General features: G+C 45.1%; 1 protein-coding gene across 1 annotated transcript; it reads left to right on the top strand.

The window, feature by feature from the left end:
- Positions 1 to 673: 673 nt before the first annotated feature.
- LOC135401412 (uncharacterized) lies at positions 674 to 9,734 on the top strand. Its single transcript, XM_064633814.1, has 7 exons — positions 674 to 1,198; positions 1,836 to 2,331; positions 3,072 to 3,340; positions 3,707 to 3,911; positions 5,890 to 6,011; positions 7,131 to 7,331; positions 7,456 to 9,734. Exons 1-7 carry the CDS (start codon positions 954 to 956, stop codon positions 7,691 to 7,693), a joined length of 1,776 nt encoding a protein of 591 aa, XP_064489884.1. The 5' UTR covers positions 674 to 953; the 3' UTR covers positions 7,694 to 9,734.
- Positions 9,735 to 20,952: the final 11,218 nt, after the last annotated feature.

A 20,952-nucleotide genomic window follows, 5' to 3' on the forward strand; every position in this document is an offset into this window, starting at 1 on the left:
CTCGCTACCGCTTTCAGCAAGTGTCTTCCGTACCCAATGGTAATTTTGCCGTGCTCTGGTGTGTGTGTGTGGGGGGGGGGGGGGGGCTAGATAAATCACTGCATCAAAGCTCATGCATGCTCCCAAACCCAAGGTGCCGCACGCGTTACCCCTTCCCCAGAAGGACGTGGATGTCCCGAATTTATCACAAGCTAAAGCATATATATGTATACAGCACAAAGCGCATTGCAGAGACAAAAGAGGATCTTTCGCTCGACCTCCGTGTCACGCACAGATAAGTATGCCTTCAAGGAAACATGGAAAATGAGTAGAATTTATTGCAAAAAAAGTATTTAAGTCATAGATTACTATCATTTGAAAGTAACCAAGTTACTCGAAAAAGTATATTTAAGATATACGTAAGTTAAATACTCTACTCCAGTTACTGTACAAGTCTGTGCCCTCCAAATCAAGAATACTCTTCCGTGTAACGGAAGGGAGGAAAAAAAGAAGAAAGATCTGGCCCTTGTCCATCTGAAACTGTACACATTGTCTGCACGCCGTCTGTAGTAGCGAGAAGACAAAACGAAACGACGAATCCACAGCAGGTTCGTGCGGACAGATCTGAAATCAGACCAGTAACACAGTGCATATCGCAATGAACGCTGCTGATAATGACCAAGAATATTTGTGCTCCGCCGCATAGCCGCATACATGCATATTGATCGCCCACATTGTCGACATAGCAGAAATCAGCGGGAGCTCATTCCGCTGCGGTGGCAACCTTGTACTGAAGCTTTTGTGTGTGTTTTTTTTTTACGTTGGTTGTGAGTGTTTGTGCAGTGGGTAGTTCTCAACTTCTTTACATTGTAGGACATCATTTCCATTATGGATGCCCCGGCTTTTGTACATGGGCAATAGATGTAGGGAGACTCTTAGCGAACAATCCGAGTGTGTTTTTTAGGAATTGCTCCATGCTTATTGAAGGATGGCAGCTCGCGGTGGGGAGCAGCGAGATGCCAGATTGCTCCGGTGGGCAGAGCGAAGTAATTGATCCTATTTCGGAGGCTCTTCCTCCTCGTGTTTCTTCAATGGACTTTCTAAGTCTTCCAACAGAGATTATACATTATATATTAAAGCAGTGCACAGTTGCTGACCTATTTGCTGTGTCGCAGACATGCCGTGCGTTGCGTGACATTATACAAGACGAGTTCCTTTGGTGAGTACGGCTTCTCCCCTAAAGCTTTCTGATCTAACCTCAAAGCAGATCTCTTAGCCCTGCTACAGCATAGTTCGATCATTGAGTTTCATTCTCAAGAGACACCATGTTTAGCGCAGACGATCTCACAGTGGAAGTTTGATGTGTCAACGATAATACGCACCCAGGTTGAGGTTCTGCTTAGGGCTTATTCTGGAAAAAGTTGAGCTTCAGTAAAGGAAAAAATCATAACTATGGTATCGTTCTGTATAGTCCGATCTCCGAAGTAAACCTAAAATTCTGCTCGCTTTGGAATGAACAAAAAGTACCAAGTTTCACAGTCACCCCTAGGCTGGATTTTCACATCATTACGAGGTTGTTTGTTTCTCGCAGAGTTTGATGACAAACATGTTGTGCTCCTGCGACGACATACATTATTCTTTGATAATATAAGGTAGATGTGTAAACTGCTATGAACACCACCCTATAGGTGAATAAAAATGAAGTGGCACCAGGGTCGCACCCTGAAGGTTCGAGCTGGTACCATCATGAACTGAGGGTCTTAGTGGTACCGGTTGGGTATCCGCTGTAATGAACACTAAGGCGAGAAAGTGACCAGACGTGCAACCTTTAACCTTGTATCAACGTGGCTTCACAGGCTATCCAAGTGGCATGAACTATGCTCTACCTTCGGCTTGACCCTGCCTGCACCTCAGTTGCCTCAAGAGTCCACAGCACGATGTTGCCGACGGCTGTGGGCCTGCTACATCCGCGGGGGATCGCCTCCCCCGACCTGCCCTCGGTGCCACCAGCGCACCTGCCCGTTAGACTGCCTCGAGACGTTTGAGCGTCGGGTTACGCTCGATATCGGCAGCAAGACCTCCTGGCTCATCAACACCACATTTGCCTTGGAAAGGCACCCTTCTGTGGTTGTAACTCCAGGGGTTGTATCATCGCGGAAGGTGCTGCCATGCCTCCTGTGCCGCCACCGACGGCAGCTGCTGGGTTACCAGACGGCCAGCCACGTGGACCCCAAGGACTATCTTTTTGTGCAGCGCAGTGTTCACTCAGGCAACTGGTGCTATAATTCATCTCAGCAGCATATTTTAGGGGACTGTTCTGTTGTGTCCATAGATAGTGGCGTTGAAAGCAAGGTACGTGCTGCTATAGATTAGTTGCTGTATTATGAAATGTACCACTTTCCGAGCCTACGCTGGTGTACAGCACCCTCTCACGAAACTGTTTTTTTCGAGCTGTGCCAACCGGGCTCTCGAGGTGTTGCGTCTCGTGAGCATGCGTTGTTCTCGGAGAGAGGTGCTCCACCTGAATCAGATGCGTAAAATGCCATCTGTCGAGTGCAGAAGCAATGTTCCAAGGTGCTCTCAAGGTCACAGATGCCATGCGCTTACACAACAGACAAAGAGATCCATTGGTGTTTCCTTGAAGTGTGCTAAACATGAGAATACTGATACTGATAGTCTGCACACTGACAGAAGCACTTTGTGGAGAATCCAGGACATCCATTATTCGCGCAGTGTTCAGAAAGGATCGACTGATTTCCCATGTTGTGACATCCCATAAGCACTACGTGTCATTTCCCAAATACGTAGTTGCTTCTGCACTCACACAGCACTTCAGCACGGACAAAAGCCACTGCATACGAGAAACTAAAATCAGTACTTTGCCATGTTGAGTTTTTGAACTTTTGACATTTTCAGCCCAACTTGCTTTCATGTCCTTTGCCAACCTAGCATTTACATCCCCGTTCAAATCGATATTGAATAAGTTACGAGGAAACGCAGTTTATCAATATGAAGGTCTGTGCCTGAAAGCCTGCGAAGTTTGTGAGTTTGAGAGTTTGTGCTTTCCTTACGTCCTAGTTCTGTTTCCTTAGGAGTTTCCCCTCTGGTCAGAGGTGTACGGCGTGCTGAGAAGCATAGAGCCTGGCTGCCGTATCCTTTCCCCTTTGGAGTGTTTCCGTGGGGGAGAAAGGGAAGCTCAAGACCTGGGAGGATTTGTGGGTCACCTGCTAGAACAGCATCGAATGCTGGAGGAAGTTAAAAAGCCGGGAGTATCCCTGGTCCTGTGCGAGCCTTTTGGTACGAGTCCCAAAGCACGTCAGGCCCTGGTCCGAATCTTATTTGAAGAGCACCAGGTCTCCCGGTGAGTACGCGTTCGCAAGTTTTGTAGGTTGCCGCCTGGAGCAGATGGACAAGTTCTTGGGGAAAGCTTTAGCTGTAATGCTGAAGCAGAGGAGATTATGGAATGATGTGTTTTGTGCAGCCGTGGCGCATAGAGCAATTCATTACGTTATTTAGATCATGCTGTGTGTCACATTGCTGTACATTACTGCATGTTTTTTTTAACTGCTCTTTACTTTAGAATGGAACTTCCATGGTAGTATTCGTAGCTATTCAAGAAGAAAATTTGAGCACACTTTCGGACTGTTTCTTTGAGACTGCATCTCCGATTTGTCTTCTGAGGTTTACGAAATTGTAATGTGCGAATGCATTCGCGAATCTTGTGCAGGTTATGTCTAGTGAACAAAGCCTACGCGACAGCACTTCTGATAGGGCTGGACACTTGCTTAGTGGTGGACAGTGGCCTCTCAAACACAGTGGTCACTTTGATTATCAATGGAGCAGCAGGGAAGGCACAACACTGTCCCGTTGGAGGACTAGCTGTTTCAAAACACCTGGCAGACTCTATGAAGATCAACGGTGAACACAGATATGTAAGTGTAACCAGCTGCATTTATTGATCGTGACGATTTCACTTCATAGTATGTTGAACGTTGATAAGAAGAACATCTAATACCCTAGCCACACGGCAAACTTTAATGCATTAAATGGAATGGCATTTACTCCACCTCCTGACCAATCATCATCTCGAATGACATCGTTCTCTCCCGATTTGCTGATAACAGGAGGCGTACGCCTTTTTTGTGACAATTATGCTTGAGGCCCTCTGTTTTCTGCTGCGGCAAATTCAAAATTTGCGGCACTGGCTTGTAAATTCCGTGATTTTCCGCGGCGAGCAGTCAACAGCTGCATGAAATGGAAGACACTTTATTTTCTTGGATAATGTGGGAACCAAAAAATATGTTATAAAGCACTGTTCTGGCTAAGCATTACATACATGATATCCTGTGTTCTCATCTGATGCGGTCTGTCACCTGAAATCATTTTATACCTGCTCAAGGATCTTTGAGCATCTACAGACTTTATAGGAATGAGTTTACAATACATGCCCTGGGGAAGTTACATTTTTAGTACACCCCTTTTTGTTCTTGGGCTGTAGCCATTATTTAAAAGACTTAACTTCTCGAAGGCAACCACCCAGATATCAAATCAAAATCCCCCACTGCTACCGCTAAACTGCATACGAAAGGGACGCCGCCCCTTCCTCAGTTGAAGTATACACAATAAACTTGGGCTAATGCTATCCTAAGCTAAACAACAATCTGTCTGTTTTGTCCTGCATCATAAACAATTTCGTAAAGCAGGCTTCAATTTTGTAGGGGCGGCTTCACCTCATGCAGGGAAGCATCAGGTGAAGCCCACTTTCGGGAGGTGTCGTTCGTATTCGGCGAATAGTGAAACTATCCGGAAGCCTGAATATTGGGTATTTCGATTCGCGAATCGGATACTTCGAGTGATTGATATTCGATTTGAATTTGAGGACTCTAATATCCACACACCCTTAAAAATAAAGCATTCCGTGAAACTCTGTGCCAAACGAAGGATTCCGCGAAATTTCGCGGAATCACGGAAAACGAAGGGCCTTAATTATGCGGAACATAATTGTAACAGAAAAGGCGTACGCCACCTGTTTTCAGCAAATCAGGGGAGAGAACGATGTCATTCGAGATGATGGTTGGTTAGGAGGTGGAGTAAATGCCATTCCATTTAATGCATTAAGTTTGCCGTGTGGCTAGGGTATAAAAAGCTTAATTTCAAATATATTTGCAATGAAACTAATTTATTGCATTTCCTTATATGAAAAGGGATTTGTGACAAAGTATTCAATTGAAGAAGACTGCAAAGCCTTGGTGTTTCAAAATCCTTAAGCAGTAGACTCTTATTAATTCAGGCTCCAAAGGGCCACAGATAGGTTTACTGTCCTAACTTACGAAAAGACGAAGGACAAAATTCACTGCCAGAGCAGAACGTGATATGTTTTCAAACAAGAAAACCGAGAGACACTGACACAAGAGAGGACGACACCAAAGCCGTTTCTCAGGCACAGCAATGTTTAATTCCAGCAAGCCACAATCTATATACATAAAAACGGGAACAATAGAGGGTTTTCTAACACAGTTTCCTCGTTTAGCTATTTCAAAGAACTCATTAAGCAGTCTTATCCATTTGTCTTCTCAGTAGACAGCAGTCTGCCTGACACATGGCTTTTTTCACTCATGTCTAACTCATGCTCTTTTTCATCATGTATCAGATGCTCTGCACCCTTTCCCTTTTGGCAATATATGTTGTGTTCCATTGCACAAGCTACTGTAACTCTGACCTTTGTAGCTAAAACTGCGACCTAGCAAGTTTTTCCGAGTCATCAGACTGATTTGTGTTCTTGATCATGTCTGCTACATCAAGCTTCTACTGTAGATCTTTTTTGGTGCTTGTCTCGTCCAATGCCTTGATGAGCTTGATGAGTTTGTGTGTTGAGCTTGAACGCATGGTATGCCTGTGTACAATCATTAGGTAAGCCTATCAAGCTTGGACAGCAGCTCGGTCAAGGCAAGTTGTCGTCTAGCCTATAACATAACCCACGAAGAACGCTGCAAGGTGGCTGCCAAGCGTGACATCTTTGTCCGCTATAAATCGTAAGTTTTCACCACCTCTTGTGTTGGAACTGTACCATTATCAAGGCCCTCGTATTTCCGCGATTCAGCGAAAATTTCGTGGAATTCGGAATTAATCGCGGAATCCTTCGTTTGGCACAGAATTTCACGGAATCCCTTATTTTTAGGGGTGTGCGGTTATCAGTGATGGAACTGCTGCGCCATTTGCGCCAAAGTGCGCCATTTGGGATTGCCTGCGCCACCCTGCGCCGAAAAAGCAATTTTCCCTAGTTCTGCGCCACAGCTGCGCCGAACAAAGATGCCCCGGTTCGGACGCATGAAAACGAAACAAAAACCGCGAGCGATGCTCCCGCGCCCTGTCTATTCTCGTGATGCCTCTGGGCAGCAAAGCCGAGTCAAGCCGTGTCGTTTCGGCCGAGCCCGCCAAGTCGACGAAGATTCTTAAACTGCCGGGATGTCACTGCTGAACCGAATATTACGTAGTTGTACTTCAAAGAGAAGTTGTGAACAATAAAGCGCACTGTTAGTGCATCAAGTGTTTGCGTCCTGGACGAAAGGTGGCTGTACAAATTTACCGAACATGTGGGCACGCCACGTGCCTGCGATGGAATATTGGCTCGTTTGCATGGGAGTTGTTTTTAAACAACCGCGTTTTAACTAATTGTGGATGGGAATAACTGACGACGCTGATTCCGGAGTTGCCAGCGCCTGTACTATGGATCGCTCCACGCTTTCCGCTACTACGTAACATCGCGCGTGCTCGCAGAGTGTAGGCGCGTAAGGAGAGCGCGATAAATTGAGCTTTCAGGACTTAAACCGAACGTGCCGATAATTGTTCCCAGATGTCCTGAACCCCGATATTCGCCATGAAGTGGAGAGTATGCATTGCAAACACGACGTATTGCGGTGGGACGCAGTGGGATACATACGGCGGAGGTGCGCCATTCTGTGAAATTCTGCGCCAAATGCAGCTTTTTTGTGCGCCAGCGCCAGCGGGCTCTGAGGCAGTTCCATCACTGGGTTATTCGAGTGCTCCAATTCGAATCGAATAGTCTTGGACATTGTCTTGAACTATGTCTGGGGATTGTCTTGAACAATGTGGCACTAAATCGTTTTCCTTGTTCCCTGTGATCATCACAGTACCAAAGGATCACCAATCCTTGAAAAGCACTCCTTGGGCCCCGAACTCTATCTTGCTCCTGAATTAATGTATGCGTCGCTCGGGCTACCTGACATGATCAAGAGCCTCCTCGAAGGACTCCATCCTGGTGTCATAAGAGATCTTCTGGGCCACGTCCTGCTAACAGGGGCCAACACAGAGCTCAACGGGTTTGCCTCAAGGCAAGTAGACTTCGCAGCTAAGCTGAAAAAATTCGTGAATGCATGCAAGTGAACAAGATACCTTTAACTTGCCAGTCGTCTTGGCGTGAGGCTTTAAATTGGAAAACATTTGATGAAACGACAGGTTGGTTCGAGATCTCCAGGCTATTCTACCGGAGTACAAGTATTCTGTCAACATTAACACGTACGCCGGTGGCCGTAGCTGGGATGTCGTGATGGGTGCCACACGGGTTCCTCTGCCCTGCACCCAGAGCCCCCTGATGTTCTCCAGGGGAGTCAGCCACCTGCCAGGCTCCTTCATCTGGCTTTCACGGGATGACTACATCCTCCAGGGACCAGCTCTTCTCAACAGTGCCCTCTGAAGTCATTCACCAGTAGCTTTTGCAAAAACTCTTCTGTGTCTTTGACACGAGGGTCGTGTGTACTGCAGTATGTATTACCCCACCTGTGGTTGGCCTCTAGTTTTAAAATGCTGCGCTGTACGGTCGTGCCTACTGACTGAAACCATAGGAATTTGAACGTCGAGGTACTGACTTTTTTTTTATATATATATTTATGTTTTCACTTTCCAAGTAGAAGTGATTATAAATATAAGTTACGCATTTAATGATTATATATGTGCTCCTCTTGTGTAAAGTAATTGCAGGATGCTCCTGTGCAAAATCAAGCTGCTTGGAATAACCTTCCACGATGCTCGCTGTTGCAAGTCATGAGGCGGTAATTGTGCTAAGGACCTCAAACAATAAAAATGATACTAGCTAATTAACGTAATAGTAATGGCTACTAGACAACACCCTTCATAGGCATTACTTGTGCTTGTCAAAAATAGCACCGATGTTACAGGCTGGGCACAAATGCAATGACATGTCAGCTTCCGACAACCTTAAGACGTCTCTGCTTCCTCCCACTGAGTCCCGCTGTAAGAGGGTTTAAGCTGTCTCAAACCAAGAGCCACTTCCATATCTATGGCTCTGGCTATGGATTCCATAATTCTGTCACATGGTAACGGCTATGTAGTTATGCCTTCCCAAGGGTTGATGTCTCACAGTGTCTGGCTCCTTCGCTTTCCTAGGTACTCTAGGCCGTGCACAAGGGCGTGAAAGTGATAGCGTAACATGCACATTTGTGTCAAGTTGTGGTACAATGAAACCCTCCTAAAGATGATGCGACAACTTTCCTTTTCCTCTTTTATGTCAGCATTAGTCACAATGAAACCATGACAAAAAACAATGCTCACAGAAAAAGAAACGTGGGAGCTATGTCAGTTAGTGTTGACAGTCATTGCAACTGTAGATGCATTTCACTCCGTTCCATCCATTTTAGGTTATTTGTCATAGACCCTCCTTTCCGTCTTGTTTGATGTCGAAAGGTTTACGTTGTGTCGACGAAATAGTTGGGTGGATACCACACTGCATACATTGACAGACAGCAAACTCACAGATCTGATGGCAGCAAGTTGGAGGAAAAGCCTCGGTCTATTTCATACAGAATATGGGGACTTATCTGTTCGGAATATCGGCTCTGCCTAAAGCACATCTCTTCCCCCTAGTACTACATTTCTTGCAATAATGCAAGATGTGTCTGCTTTCATCTCCATTACCATAATCTCCATTTGCTGGTGCTTGTGAAATTTTATTTCCCTCTCGGCTACACAGGGTATACCACCAAAAAGAAGAGGAAGTTTGAGAATATAGAGTGAGTAGCACGAATAGGAGCTTGGTGCACAATAGCCTCAAGTGCATGTAACTGCCAATCATTATATTCATAATTGGTGTTGATTGATGTCGAAGCAAAATTCAGATATTCCTCTTTAGTCGCAACCTAAATTTGCTGATGTCGCACTTTCTTAGTCCAGCTGTCAGTACGCCTACATATCTGTACCAACCTGTATGTACATATATATTTGGTTTACCACTCCCTGTCATCGTTACAAGGGGGTTTTCATTGTACTTGAAAGTGTAGGAAACTAAGCAGCATGAGTGTTCTTCACCTCGAAAGGGGAGAGATAGGAATTGTAAAGACTGAATGTACTAGCTGGTGTGTTCACTAGGACTCTGTTTGTGTCGGATGACCGTTGCCAATGCTTTGCCAATTTGCTGTTTACTGAAACCATTCCTAATGGACTCAACATGTAGTCTTGATAGTGTACGTGCCACTTCCGTGCTGCCCTACTTGTTGGAGAGTTTGGCAATGCTAGTTATTTATATCTTTGTGTTTCTTTACAGGCTCTTACAGATTATGTGTAACGTTCACATGATGTCATTACCTAGTCCGATGCATACTGTATTATATATAATTATGTAAGAGAATCTCTGTGGCCTAGTAGGATTGAATGTTTGATACTTGTTTCACTTGTGTTGCTGTTGTGTGACGAAGATAATAAAACAACGGCGTCCAACACGGTCCTTGTGTATGTACCGTTCCTTTTCTTCCTGTATGTTGCTCTTGGTATCTTAGAGGGCCATGTAGAGTGATCGTATATTTTGTGTTAGGAACTCTGGAAACCCTTTTGCACATGTACATATGTTTCCAACTTAGGTTTTCATGGCATTTCCTTGGCATGGTTTTCATGGCAACCCATGAGTTTCATTTTCACAGTTGCAAAGTCAATTCACATTCTGGGCGACGCGCCAAGCTGAAAGGTCGTAACCTTTCACATCAAGCAAGCAATCAAGAAACATCAGACGATTGCTTAGGACTGTCATGTCGGTGTGAGCTCCTACCCTGGCCAGCTTGATGCAGCCCCAGCCCACATAAATTGATAAATAAATTGATTGGTTGAAACAATTTGCTGACGAAGTTCGAAAGGGGTTGGACAGGATGCTGAAGCATGACAAAAATACAATTCTGTGTTTCATCTGGTTTGCAATGAGCGCTAGCGCCTCTCGAAACAGACACCGCTGAGGAACTTCAAAAAGGAAGTGGATGGGTACGGAAGCGCCTTGAAAGCATAGGTCTGTGATACGTCTGCTTGGCAATGAACATCCGAGACGCTATAAAGGGATGCCACTGAGGATGTTTGAAAAGGGTTGTACATGGGTGTGGAAGCGCCCTGAAAGAACAGGTCTGTGACTCGTCCGCTTGACAGTGAGTGCTGGGAACAGACACCGCTGAGGAGACCGAAAGGGAGTGGATGGTTCACGATAAAATGGCATAGATACAGGCTACGTGGTGGACGAACCCCATAATGAAGAAGCTTGAGCAATGGGTCGAGGACAGAGAAAACAACACAAAACGGACGCCGCTGAGGAGGTTCGAGGGGGGTGGATGGGCGTGGAAACGCCCTGAAAGTGCATGTCCATGATTAGTCTGCTTGGCAATGAGCATCGTAGCGCTATAAACGGACACCGCTGAGGAAGTTCGAAAAGGGGTAGATGGGCATGCATGGAAGTGTAGCAGCCGACAGGCTCTCTATTATTTCCCGAAAACCGACTTCTTTCGCAGCCCCCACATCTTCACAGCCACACGCCGTGCCAGACCGATCACGTGAACCCGCGACGCTGTAAATTTCGTCAAGTCAAACAGACTTTTCATTTTTCGCAAAAGTAAAATGAACTTACAGGCGAGAAATTAGTTTTATTTTTCAATGTAATCTCCAGCTGCACTAATGCACTTGTCCGAGCGTTTCACGAGGGCTTGGATGCCAGCAGCGTAGAAATCCTTACCGGCGCGTAGCAGCCATGATCGGACCGCATTCTTGACCTCGTCGTCGCAGCTAAAGTGGCGGCTCCCAAGGAACGTCTTCAGTGGCCCGAAGAGATTGAAATAGCTGGGAGCGAGGTCTGGACTGTAAGGGGGACGTGGCAGCAACTCCCAGCCAAGTTCCTGTAAGGTGAGTGTCGTGAGATGCGCGGTATGCGGGCGTGCATTGCCCTGTAGGACGAGGACTCCTTTGGTGATGAGGCTCGGCTGCTTTTGCTTCAGCGCCTTATGCACATCCCTGAGAACCTGGCAGTAATATCCACTATTGATCGCACTATATGCACTACTGATATCGAGACATGTTATCCGTCTGTCCTTGAGGATCAGGTGCTCCACCAGTTGGATGTTCTCAGGAACTCTGTCACTGGGCTCTGAGCCGCCCCGGCCGGGATCGCCCAGCACTGATGTACGGCCGTCTCGGAACCGTTTGCACCACTCAAACGCTTTGCTGCGGCTAAGTGTATCGTGGCCATACTGAGCCTGAAGTTTTCTGTGAATTTCAGATGACTTTACGCCTTCATCCACGAGAAACTTCATGACAATTCGCTGTTCGATGTGCGCGCTCACCTCGTTGTCGGCCATCTTGTCCAGCACGTGTCTTCTGTTTTGCACAAACTTTGGACCACCACGTGGTGAACGCGGAGGCCTGTCGCGTGTGAAAAAGACGAAAAAGAAGTGTCGCGAGCCATTTGTACACTCCGGAGACAGAAAGTCCCGGTTTGACGACTATCCTTGACTTTGCTGACCAAGAGCGAGGGAGGCTCCGCCCCCAAATGGCGCGCCAATAGGAGGACTCGGGAGGCGGAGCGCTGCGGCCTCTGCTCTTGCCTAATAGATGGCGCATCAGTAGCGCTCGGCTCGGGATATGTGAGCCGCTGTCGTCTGCTTCTTCCGGTAGAGCTACGACCTTGAAGCCCCTGCTCTCGCGTAAAAGATGGCGCGTGTGGTCATCATAACTTTGAGCCTCGACCTTGAGACTGGCCGGTAACCTAAATTCCGATGACGCGGCGATAGCAAACCATAGCCAAACCATTGCCAAATTTGTGGCCAGTTCGACGTTTCGCTCCGCTCTTTTGCGTAAACATTGTCTCAGCTCATGAAAAATGAAAGAAATATTTGTTCTACTCCTCGCACTGAAATAAATCATTTAAAATAATTGTACTGTGTGTTTCTTTTTTTCTTTTTGTAAGTAGTTACGCAAGTATGTAAAAAGGACAGAAATGTTGCTGCTTGTTCTACTCCTCGCATTGAAATTAATAATTTAAAATAACTGAACCTCTGTATGCAATAAGGGGATGAGTCGAAAAATCCCCAAATGAGAAAAGGGGCCTGATATGATTGTCCGTCCCATTGACACACATGCATTTCCCGTTTTTTTACCATGGTGTAGCGGGCCAACAAATCGCAATAAGGTCCTAAGTTTTCATTGGCAGGTGCATACTGGTATGTAGATGTCATTGCAACAAAAATAGTAAAAAGAGGATAAGTCGACTTATCCCCTTATTGCATACAGAGGTTCAACTGTACTGTGTGTTTCTTTTCACGTTTTTTTTTCTTTTTGTAAGTAGTTACGCAAGTATACTGCGTAGTTTTGACGATTATGCTTCATGAATGTGTCATTATTACATTACAAAATTTTTTGGCCAATTCGACGTTTCGCTCCGCTCTTATGCGTGAACATTGCCTCAGCTCACGAAAAAGGAAAGAAATGTTGCTGCTTTTGTTCTACTCCTCGCACTGAAATAAATCATTTAAAATAATTGTACTGTGTGTCTCTTTTTTTTAAGTAGTTACGCAAGTATGTAAAAGGGAAAGAAATGTTGCTGCTTGTTCTACTCCTCGCACTGAAATAAATCATTTACAATTGTACTGTTTGTGTGTCTTTCTTTCTTTTTGTAAGTAGTTACGCAAGTATACTGCGTAGTTTTGACGATTATGCTTCATGGATATGTCATTACATTACCAATTTTTTTTGGTCAGTTCGACGTTTCGCTCCGCTCTTATGCGTGAACATTGCCTCAGCTCACGAAAAAGGAAAGAAATGTTGCTGCTTTTGTTCTACTCCTCGCATTGAAATAAATCATTTAAAATAATTGTACTGTGTGTTTCTTTTTTCTTTTTGTAAGTCGTTACGCAAGTATGTAAAAATGAAAGAAATGTAGCTGCTTGTTCTACTCCTCGCACTGAACTAAATCCTTTGAAGTAATTATACTCTGTTTCTTTTTTTCCCTTTTTGTAAGTAGTTACGGAAGAAAATAATTGTACAGTGTGTGTGTGTCTTTTTTTTCCTTTTTGTCAGTAGTTATGGAAGAAAATAATTGTACACTGTGTGTGTGTTTCCTTTTTGTAAGGAAATTCCGGGACATTTGATCGAACGTCGTTTGGTCGAAACCTATTTGATCGAACGCGGGACATTTGGTCGAAAGGCATTTGATCAAACACCGTTTGATCGAGACGGCAGCAGTCGTTCCATCGATTCTTTTATTCGTTCGCTTGGAGCGTTGATGAAACAAAAAAGAAGAAAACAACAAAAGAAATCTTCCGTTCTAAATGCTGTTATCCCAAGGAATATTTCACTCTGTGTCATCCGCTCGCCCATAAACACATTCCTCATCCTAATCCACTTTTTCACATCCAGAAGGCGATCCGATGATGTGCCTTTCTTTCTTTTTTTTTTCGCTATTTATTTGCATTTGCTGAAACTGCGTTTGCAGGAGCTTTGAAAGTAAAATTAGACGTTTAGCTCCACTCTCATGTCCTCGTGGCTGATACTGTCTCAGCGTATTGCTAAAAGTACGCCCAGATATTTCATTTGGTAAAATGCTCCGCAAACTGGGACAATTTTTTCCTACGCCCACGCTAACGTGAGACATGTGGTTCGCTGCGTTTTTCCAACATATCTGCAGGAAATATGCAGAAGGTATCAGGGCCTTGGGGGAATTGTCACGTTGTCTGTGTGTTCTCTTTCATGACCGCTGCCGTTTCGGTCAAACGGTGTTCGATTAAATGCCTTTCGTCCAAATGTTCCGCGACAGCTTTCGACCAAACGACGTTCGATCCCGGAATCCCTTACAAAAACGAAACAGTTTCTTCCGTAACTACCTACAACACGAAAAAGACACACACAGTACAATTATTTCAAATGATTTATTTCAGTGCAAAAAGTAGAGCAATCGGCAACATTTCTTTCCTTTTTACGTACTTCTGTACTTACAAAAACGAAACACACACACACACACACACACACACACACACAGTACAATTATTTTCTTCGGTAACTAGTTACAAAAAGGGAAAAAAGAAACAGCGTATAATTATTTCAAAGGATTTAGTTAAGTGTGAGGAGTAGAACAAGCAGCAACAGATAAAATGGTTAAAAAGCAAGCGAGCTGGTGGCTAAGATCCATGACGAAAACCCGAGACTGGGAAAAAGACGAAAAACAGACGACACAACACAAAGTCTCAAACACAGCTAAAGTTTAATGGACGTGTGGAATGGAATTGTTTAATGGAAGTGTGCGGCTGTCCATTAAACTTTAGCTGTGTTTGAGACTTAGCTGTGTTTGAGACTTAGAGCAACATTTCTTTCCTTTTTACATACTTCCGTAACTACTTACAAAAAGAAAGAAAAAGACACACAAACAGTACAATTGTAAATGATTTATTTCAGTGCGAGGAGTAGAACAAGCAGCAACATTTCTTTCCCTTTTACATACTTGCGTAACTACTTACAAAAAGAAAAAAAGAAACACACAGTACAATTATTTTAAATGATTTATTTCAGTGCGAGGAGTAGAACAAATATTTCTTTCATTTTTCATGAGCTGAGACAATGTTTACGCAAAAGAGCGGAGCGAAACGTCGAACTGGCCACAAATTTGGTAATGTAATGACATATCCATGAAGCATAATCGTCAAAACTACGCACTATGGTTTGCTATCGCCGCGTCATCGGAATGTATGTTACCGGCCAGTCTCAAGGTCGAGGCTCAAAGTTATGGCAGTTATGGTGACCACACGTGCCCTTACCGAGCGCCAATGTTGCGCCATCTCTTACGCGAGAGCAGAGGCTTCAAGGTCGTAGCTCTACCGGCAGAAGCAGACGACAGCGGCTCACATATCCCGAGTATCCCGAGCCGAGCGCTACCGATGCGCCATCTATTAGGCAAGAGCAGAGGCCGCAGCGCTCCGCCTCCCGAGTCCTCCTATTGGTGCGCCATTTGGGGGCGGAGCCTCCCTTGCTTTTGGTCAGCAAAGTCAAGGATAGTCGGCCGTGAAGCACACGGAAAGCTAAGTGAAAAAAATGCGAAGTAGTTGTAGCCCGCTGTAACCAAACTACTGTAGTTAACTACAAAAATAAGTTTAACTAGTAGTTGTAACTAATATTTTTACAAGTTACTTTTTAACCACCATGCAATAGTTTAAAGGGACACTAAAATGCCACCACAAGTTCACCTCAAATTACGTTTCACGCTATGTTAATTTCGCACTTGTCGTCGTAATTCAAAACTTTCATTCCGTTACGATGAAGGTACAATCAAAATTATACTGGACTCTTTCTTGCCTCGGCACTACGCAGTGAACGTCGCTTCAGCTCGTGCATCGAGTATACATTAGATGTTTTCAGTGCATGCTGCGCGGGAACGCGCCTGCCACGCCATGGAGCAGTTCCGGCGAAAAAGCATAACGCGACTACGTAGCATGCTGGTGTCGCTGTACGAAGGACGTGAAGACAATTGTTGTCACTAGAACATTTGGGATTACTGTTGTGGGCTACAATTTAGTAAATCGGTATTGAAAAAAAAAAAATGCAGCAATACAAATCATGCCGCGCATGTACACAACGCTACAACAGGACCCGTTCTACATCCACGCGCGCACGTTAGGCATGCGCGCGCTTCTCCTGCTGTCTGATTGGATGCCGTCAATCTTTGCTTCCTGAGGATCCCATTGCAGCCAAAGACGGTTCTGTCTTCGTTGCGTTTTTCTTCTAAACTTCTTCGTTTGAGAAGAAGTTGTTTTTGCAACTTAGTGCCCCTCTAACTACTTCACATCCCTGCTCATGCATGTCTGTGATTCGTCGCCTGCTCGCCAATGAGCGCTGGTATCGCTATAAACGGACACCGCTGAGGAAAGGGGTAAATGGGTGTGGAAGCGCCCTGAAAGTGCATGTATGATTCGTCTGCTTCAGCATGTGCGCGGCGTCGTTCCCGTGAACACGAAAAACAAAAACAAAAAGAGAGAGAGAGAAAAAAAAACAGGAAGGCTGGTGATCACAGGTGTCGGTTTAACTTCCACGGTGAGTACACAAACGAAGATTATAGCGACTTTCCGCAGAAGTCATGCGATTGAAGGCGATTGTGGTTTTGTCTGGAGTCACTAAATAAGCTACGCTAGCGCTAGCTAAGCGTAGCTTATTTAGTGACTCTAGTTTTGTCCATTGCGTGAAGAAGACATTGATGTACTGACTGATGAAGATGAACTGGGCGCTAAGTGGAGATGTTGCAAAATACTCAAAACTGTTGGGGAACACGAAAAGTGTGCACACACGTCTCCTTCAACATAATATGAAGCACTCGGCTAATATACCAGCTAGAGCATTCATTTCCTGTTGCTTGTCCGGTTTTGATGATTGCATTATGATTCAGGTGTGTAAGTGAAAGCTTGCTTTCGTCCAGAAATAAATAAACCGAGCGGCACTTCACGTGTACTGAGCCTCTTGTTTGGTCACAGCCAAAACTAAATCCCAGTTCGGCGGACGCAGCTAAGGGGATTATCTGTGAGGGGGAAGGCCAACCCCCTTTGGCGAGCTTGGAAAGCTTTTCGGCGAGTGGGGTATGGCCGAAAATTTGGCTAGGCAACTTGAACTAAGTGCTTTGCAATCATTCCCAGTCTGTGTTTCTCAAATATAACACTGGATTGCCATGTAGTGCCGCGGGGGAGCGGTTATTTAGCCTGAGGTGTCTCGGCAACACGAATCTTCAAACCTGCATGATGGAGAAGAATTTTGAAATGACAGTGCTCCGTGCAAACAGAAGGTATGCAAGTGGAAAGAAATGTTAGGAAGGAAAGCAAACAGCTAACATAAATTGCTGGTTGTTAATATGTGCTCTCTGATCAGTGTGCAGTTTATATTCTTGCAATAAAGATAGTTAATGGTTCATATCTCGGGTGTGCGCAGAATCCATAAGAAATAACGAATACGATTATGCGTTGTCACATCACGTGACCCAATGTAATCTGCTTTATGAATCGTAATGCAACTAAAACTTCTAGCTCGGTAAATCAACTCTATCAATTTAATGGAAAAAGTAATTTTAAAGGTATTGAGTACTTTCTGGTAGTATCTGTAACTCTAGCAGTGTATTTTCTCAAGTGGGGTACCTGTAGCTGTAACTCATATACTTTTTAAAAGTGACCCCTGGTGTTGGATTCCGCGTTTGTAGATGGCGACCCCCGTTGGCCTTTGTCGTGGCCGCTAATCCATGCAGACGCATCTATGTATAACCGAGCACTTCGAGCGGCGCTTCGATGCAGGTTTCCGACGGACACAGTGTAGCGGCACGTCGGCAATGATGTGGTCGTGAGCCGGCGCGCACGACCTGTGGTTGACAACCGCACAGCACCGGTTTATTTCCCTCTCCCTGCGCTGCTATTGACTACCCCGCCGGCCAACGGCGGTGCTGGAGGTGGTGTGATGTCATGTGTATGTGATGTGACTGTTGGCAACCACTGTACCACGTGACGTTGTGACGTCACGGCGCGGTGACGTCATTTCGTACGCTTGCCATAATCACCGTCGACGACGCAAAACCTCCCCGATACAGCTGTCGCTGGAAAATGTAATTACTTGAGAGTATAATCTAGAGAAGTGAAGTCAAGCAAACAACCTGTGGTGAGCTTACAGAAGAAGAAACGCATTTCGCAGCCGTTTAGTACGCGTACTGAAAAGTAAAGTGGAATGCAACTTTCGCAGAATGTACACGTACCATCCTTTAGTGCTCTACAGCTCTCATACTGTCAGTCAACAAATTTCATAGTACATGTAGTCAACCCTTTGGAGGCGGTGGGCTGGTCGATGCCCTGTACACAAGGGTGCTTCTCAGAAAGTAAGCCAGCTTTGGTCAAAAGATAGGCGAGTCATACGAATGCAATTATACGTTGGAAATGCAATTTTTCTTTGAAATGGTTGGGGAAAAAATTCCAGGACGCCCCCTGAACGGGGTCAACGCGGTCCGAAACAATTAGCTCCGGACGAGTCCCAAACGACGCGAGAGCAGAGCCACGTCACCTTTCGACAACAGCCATGCACGCAGAAACCGAAAGTAGTTTTTATCGTGGTGTTTTCGGTCACGTATCTTAAACTACCCAGCTGAGCTCTCAAAGCTTTGAAGTCTTGTTCGACACGATGAAACAGGAAAGAAAACTAGAAGAAAAAAAAAAGAACTAAAGAAAGCGCTGTTGGGAAAGGTCCTTAGCAGGGAGCATGATTGTGTCCGATTTGTTTTCTAGTTGATGAAGTTACAAAAAGCTGCCACTTCGGAATGTAAATGGGCGAGTAAGTGCCCCAACCAAATGACCATGACGTCCCCCTTGTGTGTATATCCACCCGAAGCATCACGGATAACATCGTTACCTGCCCCCGAGACCACGCACCCCTTTGCTGTGGAAGGAAAATGGGCGTTTGTTTAAATGTAATAAGCGCACCGCATTTTGCCACAACGACAGTGCAACATACATCATCAAGAAAGAAAACGAAAACGGTGGAGGGGAACTAGAAACATTCCTTGGTCTTCCAAAGGCCCACATCCGGGACCACAAACCTTACGACCCCTATCAGCCCACGACATCACAAATCATCGTCTTTTTCACTATGAACACTACTAACACGGCGTAGCTAAAAGACTCATTTCCTCCTCCTCCTCGCAGTCCACCATTTATCACGACATCGCTGGCAGAACTAGAGCCAAGGAACCCACGACCACACACACACGCCGCCATGCCGTGATCTCATCCAACGCGTGAGCCAACGAGACTCAAAAGAGGCGCTGACAGAAGCTTTCAGCAGCAGACGAACCTTTCTGCGTGCGGTACTTTCTTTTGCAGACGATTTCATGGTTGAGGTCCAATGGTAGAGCGGTGCGAACCCCTAATTAAAGAGCTTGTCTCTCCGAAGTCTAATTGAAGGGTTGGCGCACGGAAAACTTCAAAGCCTTCCGCCGACTTCCCTCTTCTCCTGGAGATTGCAGTGATGGCCGACCCGCTGAGCGATCCACCCGTAGGTGACGGTGCTGCCACTCACGCCAAGCGGTGATCAGGGACGCGGCTTCCTTTTTCGCTTCCATACTTTATTACTGGGCAAAGTGGCCTGCTGATTAAAGCGGCCGCTACTTGTCTACTACGATAGTTGATCACGGGGCCTCTTTTTTTCATTTTCGTATGTGGGTGCGAGTATTCGGCCAGTCCATCTGCTGGTGGTCGACTTTGAGAGATTAAGGTGCCCGCAGTAGAGAAGGTTTTTCCTGCTTCGGGCTACAGTGAGCAGCTCCATTTCTCATCTGAGAGAAAGAGCAGTGTGCAGTGATACGGTATAACTGGTTACTTAGTGTAGTGATAATTGTAGCTACTTGCTTTATACAAACTACAAACTTGCTTTGTCGAATGTAGATGATACGCTCCAAGACGCAAAAGAGAAGACATACTCAATGTACCGAAACCCTGAGCTACGCAGCAGAAAGTTGTGTTAAAGGGGTCGTGATTTTGATAGCTAGAGTTTTAGATAGAGAGTAAGAGTTTATAAAGTTCTACTCAAAAGTGTTTTGAAGCAGAATTTGTTATGTTATTTGATGAAAAAATTAAATAATAGTTCACTTCCAAGAGAAAATATACCAATTTACGTTTTCCTATGTGTAATTTATTTAACATGTTGTTCATCGACTACAGGAAATGCATAAACTCTCGAGCTTGAATTCTTTCAATAAAACGAAGAAACAATCAAAAGCAAAACTGTGTTACTTTTAAACTTGTAATGTCGGAGCTTTATGCTGTGGCCTTTGGGGCCTGCCGGCCAATCAGGCTTTCGGCGGACTCACGAATCTCGGATCCCTGCCTAGGATTCGCGGATTCGTTCGGCCCATCCCTAATTAAAATGCATACCAGACGAATCGGTACAAAGGAACTTATGCTTCTATATTGCGTGGACAGAATGAGATACGCTAATACCGGCTGAAACGGTGATACCAAAAGGCTTGAATTTGGTCCCTTAAACCACGTGACACCTCTCAAGACTGCGTGCGGAGTGGATACGAGCTCTGACATGACGCCAGTTTCGGTGTGCCCATCGTATCTTTGCATTTTCACAAATTTAACTGATACATCTGAAATTTACAAAAGATATATTTGTGGTGACAGCAATCGTGCACTCCGTGGCTAAATGCGACAGACGATGCGCACGAGCGGAGAACCCTAAGTATCAAAGGAGCATCGCCTTCGCAATATGTTAAAAGCGTGTGGCTTACATTGGAAACATAATTTCAGAAGTTATTTATTCATTTAGATACTCCAGGGGCTCAACGGGTTATAGGCACTGGGATTGCATGTCTTAGTAATCTCTTTTGCTTCCTGAAAGCTATCTTGAACGCCATCAACGACGTTGTCATGTTACTTTCATATAATTATTCTGCCACGCTGTATTTTTCTTTTATTTTTAATTTTTAGTTACGCCCCTGTGAAACACACGTAGATAGAGAAAACGCGTTTCTTAGGCATTAACAGTGCGTATATTGTGAGATGTTGCACTGAGCTGCCTCAGCGAATTCGCTATGTCCCTGACAAGGAATCTTTCCTGGAGCAACTTTGAGTTTTCGTTAATTGTAGAAACAAATCGAAATTTTCAAACAGAAATTTAAAAATTGAAATT

This window comes from Ornithodoros turicata, chromosome 7 (assembly GCF_037126465.1).
Source record: "Ornithodoros turicata isolate Travis chromosome 7, ASM3712646v1, whole genome shotgun sequence".
NCBI classification, from domain to species: Eukaryota; Metazoa; Arthropoda; class Arachnida; order Ixodida; family Argasidae; genus Ornithodoros; species Ornithodoros turicata.

What these genes read in the sequence shown, in the direction of transcription:
- LOC135401412 (XM_064633814.1), top strand. Translation starts at nt 954, where the DNA reads ATGCTTATTGAAGGATGGCAGCTCGCGGTGGGGAGCAGCGAGATGCCA. An exon ending in GAAGAGCACCAGGTCTCCCG is followed by an intron (nt 3,341 to 3,706) that starts GTGAGTACGCGT and finishes AATCTTGTGCAG; the next exon opens with GTTATGTCTAGTGAACAAAG. An exon ending in ATCTTTGTCCGCTATAAATC is followed by an intron (nt 6,012 to 7,130) that starts GTAAGTTTTCAC and finishes TGATCATCACAG; the next exon opens with TACCAAAGGATCACCAATCC.